Here is a 5,000-nt window from a genome sequence, read left to right as displayed (position 1 = left end):
CGATGGAATGGTGGACAGGGAAAATCCGATGGAAAAAGAATTGAAAGAAATTGTCAAGAACGACGTGGATCCGGGTGAGCAGTAATCGAATACACTTTATAGTCGATTCGGGTGAGCAGTAATCGAATACACTTTATAGAGCAGTAAAGTTAGGTGCCCCAAACGTAAACAAAGGTCGAGAAGCACGTGGCAAAACACATGTTCCTGTCTTGACAGCTCACGTTCCAATGTAAATAATAGAAAAAAATAACCTTTAAAATTTGGCTGTTAGGTGGCAAAAGAAACACATATTCATAAATACTCGATCATGCATCAAATAATGTCTAGATATGGATATTTTATGGAACAAAAGGTAAAATTTGCTAAAATTTATCAAAAGTTACAGTCTATCTATTTTTAGACCAGAGCAAATTATTGCGCTGGTGTGAACAAAACGAGAATTATTCGGGACCTGATTTTCAGAATAATTTAGCCTTATATTATTATTTCTGCAACTGTTAGATTTTATGCAAACATATTTTCAATACTGAAAGTGTATTGCCTACAACTCAAACTACAAAATTGGGAGACCTATATTGTGCGTAAATTATTCCGGTCCCTAACGGAAATCACTAGCAACTTGTTATTGTTTACGTTTGGGGCACCTAACTTTACTGCTCTATAGTTGATTCAGGTGAGAAGTAATCGAATACACTTTATAGTTGATTCAGGTGAGCAGTAATCGAATACATTTTATGGTTTTCTTCGGCAAACTCCGAAAGTTAATTTTAGACATATCACGTGATCATAGTCAACGAGATAAACAATGTCTGATTTTCCTCGACCAATCCACGCCTTATTTGGTTTATGACCCCGTAAAAGACGAACCATAGGATCCTTCCCTGACCAGGACTACCATTTGGTCCCATTCCAATAGAATTCATCGTTTGTTTCAGGGTGCCTGCTGGATATGGAAATGGATAATCGCCTAAATAGGTATTTATCATCTGGATGGATCTCAAGTTGTAGCAGTTCACATTATTTGAGTATATTATACATACATACACCCAACACACCCACCCCACTCACACACACACCCAACACACCCACCCCACTCACACCCACTCACACACACCCACCCCACTCACTCACACACACACCCACCCCACTCACACACACTCACAAACACCCACCCCACTCACATCCACATCTATCTATCTATCTATCTGTCTATCTATCTATCTATCTATCTATCTATCTATCTATCTATCTATCTATCTATCTATCTATCTATCTATCTATCTATCTGTCTATCTATCTATCTATCTATCTATCTATCTATCTATCTGTCTATCTATCTATCTATCTATCTATCTATCTATCTTATATATATATATATATATATATATATATATATATATATATATATATATATATATATGAGTGTTGGTGGGTACTTGTAGGTACGAAAGTGCTCGATAATGGTGGTTAATGCAAATTTTTACTCACATTTTATTGGCCGAGACGACTCGTTTCTGTGTTTTTTACACTTCTTCAGTCGGCGTAATCCATTGTAATGTCCGTAGAAAGTTCTTACTCCAAACTAAAGTTGTTTCGTTGTGTATTGGTTATTAGTGTTGATGTGTATTGTGATGTGCTCTCATGTTTATATTATGAGTGTGTGTGTGTGTGTGTATGTGTGTCTATGCGTGTAGGTGTGTTGTGTGTTGTGTGTACATGTGTGTGTGATATTGTAGTGGAATGTGGTTGCGGCGGGGGGGGGGGGGGGGGGGGGGAGGGGGAGGAGGGGTATAATGGGGTCGGGAGGGGGGAAGGGGGGGGGAGGGTTATTTGGCCTTTTGCGTTTTGAGCTTGAATTTGTTAGAGTGTCTGCACATAGTCATCAGTTCAGATCTTTTGTTTAAGGTGCTATTGTTTCTGTGGTTGTGGGCAGGAAACTGCCAAAAAAGCGCCATAGTCTACAAAGCCACCATAACCACTGATAACACCGCAGCACAAAACATCGGCAGCACAGAACCCCCATTCAAAACACGATACAACAACCACAAAGCCTCCATAACACATGAAAGCAAAGCAAAAAGCACCAAATTAGCAATGCACTATTGGGAACAAATAAACACACAAAAAACACCAACAATAACCTGGGAGGTCGTCAAGCAAAGCAGCCCCTACAGATGCGGTGCTAGAAAATGCAATTTATGCCTGACAGAGGAACTGGAGATTTTACTACACAACTACAGAAACAATAACACCTTAAACAAAAGATCTGAACTGATGACAATGTGCAGACACTCTAACAAATTCAAGCTAAAAACGCAAAAGGCCAAATAACCCTCCCCCCACCCCCCTTTCCTTCCCGCCCCCCTTCCCCCCCCCCTTTCCCCCCTCCCGACCCCATTATAACCCTCCTCCCCCTCTTCCCCCCCCCCCCGCGCCTCCCCCCCCCCCCGCCGCAACCACATTCCACTACAATATCACACACACATGTACACACAACACACAACACACCTACACGCATACACACACATACACACACACACACACACACACACTCATAATATAAACATGAGAGCACATCACAATACACATCAACACTAATCACCAATACACAACGAAACAACTTAAGTTTGGAGTAAGAACTTTCTACGGACATTACAATGGATTACGCCTACTGAAGAAGTGTATATATATATATATATATATATATATATATATATATATATATATATATATATATATATATGTTTATTTATATATATAGTGTCTGTATATTTTGAGTACATACAGTGAATTGGTTTTGTGGTTGAACACTGGCCTTTGGACGGAGAGTCCAGGGTTCAAGTCCCTCTCTGAGCAGTGCATCGTCGAAACAATTTTTCAATCACATTCTCTCCCCGTGTTCATGTGTAAAATGAGTACCTGGCCTTTAATAGCGGAAACTGAAATGTAATATAGTTTTATCGGCATAATGTCTCTTCTAACATATTAAGTATTGCTGTTGGTTAGGGCCCCATGTAAAGCAGTTTGAGCACATTTGGTGGATATTGCGCTATATAAAAGCTGAAGTATTTCTTCATCGAGACATCCAATGATAAAATGCATTTTTGTTTTCAATCGCCTGTGTTAGAATTGTGATTGATGCTTGGGATGTATGAGGTGGTGATTGATAGGGTCATTGGTGATATGCCTTCAAGTAAAATACTCACAACATCCGCCAGCCATATTAAACATACCAATAACACAAAACTGTTCATAACCTTTAACCTTTATAGTCTGATTGATATAGAAGGAACGAAGTTGACGACTCTAAGCTCTTTGTTATTGTTTTTAGCCAACGGTTTTAAAGAGTAGTTCTCACTTAATTCTATCAATCAAGGTTTAAGGTTACCCATAGTTTTGTGTGTTGGTATGTTAGCGCCAGATGTGGGATGTTCTGAGTATTTTAGCTAAACACATAGCATCAACTAACAAGTAGTATAGATGGTTGTGATTTGTTCCCTTCACTCAGACAACCAGACCAGACACGATCCAACATACGTAAGGCCATGAATATCTGTATCTGTTACGCTTCAACAGTCGGTGGAATTGGCTCCATGGTGGGGACGTCCACCAATGTCATCATGCAGGGACAGGCAGATGAGTAATGCCATCGTCATCATCATCATCATCATCATCATCATCATCATCGTCATCATCATCATCATCATCATCATCACCATCATCATCATCATCATCATCATCATCATCATCATCATCATCATCATCATCATCATCATCATCATCATCATCATCATCTCATCATAATAATACATAATAATAATAATATAATAATAATAATAATATATAATAATATAATAATATATCTTTATGTCAAATTAGGCAATCAGTGGTACATGTCATTGTCATGTATGACATCACATTTACAATACAGACAGCCATACACGAACATACACGCTTGCACATTGTTTCTACACATGTATACAAAAGAATGGCTTACATACATACACATATACATGCAGACATACATACAACAGCATACTGTACATGCATGCATACATACTACATACTACTTAATCTACTTCTATACATACATAATACACTACAAAACGAAGTAAACTACGTATTTTTGCATTCTATCTATCATCTCATCATCTATCATATCTCATTCATATCATCTCATCATCTCTCACACATCTAAGCTATATTGTATGGACGGCTATATAATAAATTACATTATTATTATTATTATTATTATTATTATTATTATTATTATTATTATTATTATTTATTATTATTATTATTATTATTATTATTATTATTATTATTATTATTATTTATTATTATTATTATTATTATTATTATTATTATTATTATTATTATTATTATTATTATTATTATTATTATTATTATTATTATTATTATTATTATATTATTATTATTATTATTATTATTATTATTATTATTATTATTATTTTATTATTATTATATTATATATTATTATTATTATTATTATTATTATATTATCATTATTATTATTATTATTATATTATTATTATTATTATTATTATTATTATTATTATTATTATATTATTATTATTATTATTATTATTATTATTATTATTATTATTATTATTATTATTATTATTATTATTATATATTATTATTATAAAAATACTTCAACAATCGCCAGCCGGACATAACGTCGTCTGACTGATATAATTCAGTGAGAACTAATCACTGAAACGGTTGCCTAAAATAATAACAAAGAGCCGAGTGGCGTAAATTTCGTTCCTTCTCTAGAAACGTTAAAGATTACACACAGTTTTATGATGTCTGGAGGATGTTTTGAGGGTTTTTGTTTTACCCAAACGCATAGCACCAACACGTTGTTATTTTTGTTATCCTCAGCTTTTTCAAGTTTTACGGCCTGGAATCCGGTGTGAATTTCGTGAGTTGGATGTTGTGTTGTCTGCCCATCTCGTTGGTGTGTCTGGTCCTCA

General features: G+C 35.2%; 1 protein-coding gene across 4 annotated transcripts in view; it reads left to right on the top strand.

Annotated features, from left to right (window-relative positions):
• The window catches only part of LOC144978841 (Na(+)/dicarboxylate cotransporter 3-like), a 23,237-nt gene that overhangs the window by 7,342 nt on the left and 10,895 nt on the right, over positions 1 to 5,000 (top strand). For all 4 annotated transcript variants that reach the window (XM_078925398.1, XM_078925397.1, XM_078925399.1 and 1 more), the window contains exons 5-8: positions 1 to 74; positions 936 to 975; positions 3,509 to 3,640; positions 4,909 to 5,000. The exon at positions 1 to 74 is cut by the window's left edge and continues 189 nt beyond it; the exon at positions 4,909 to 5,000 is cut by the window's right edge and continues 37 nt beyond it. In XM_078925398.1, the coding sequence (XP_078781524.1) occupies positions 1 to 74; positions 936 to 975; positions 3,509 to 3,640; positions 4,909 to 5,000 (338 nt within the window). The remainder of the gene's footprint in view (positions 75 to 935; positions 976 to 3,508; positions 3,641 to 4,908) is intronic.

Source organism: Berghia stephanieae, chromosome 8, assembly GCF_034508935.2.
Source record: "Berghia stephanieae isolate SIO BIC M18660-M18661 chromosome 8, UCSD_Bste_1.3, whole genome shotgun sequence".
Lineage (NCBI taxonomy): Eukaryota > Metazoa > Mollusca > Gastropoda > Nudibranchia > Aeolidiidae > Berghia > Berghia stephanieae.
Note: the sequence above shows the minus strand (reverse complement) of the source record. Positions and strands in the feature narration are given on the sequence as shown.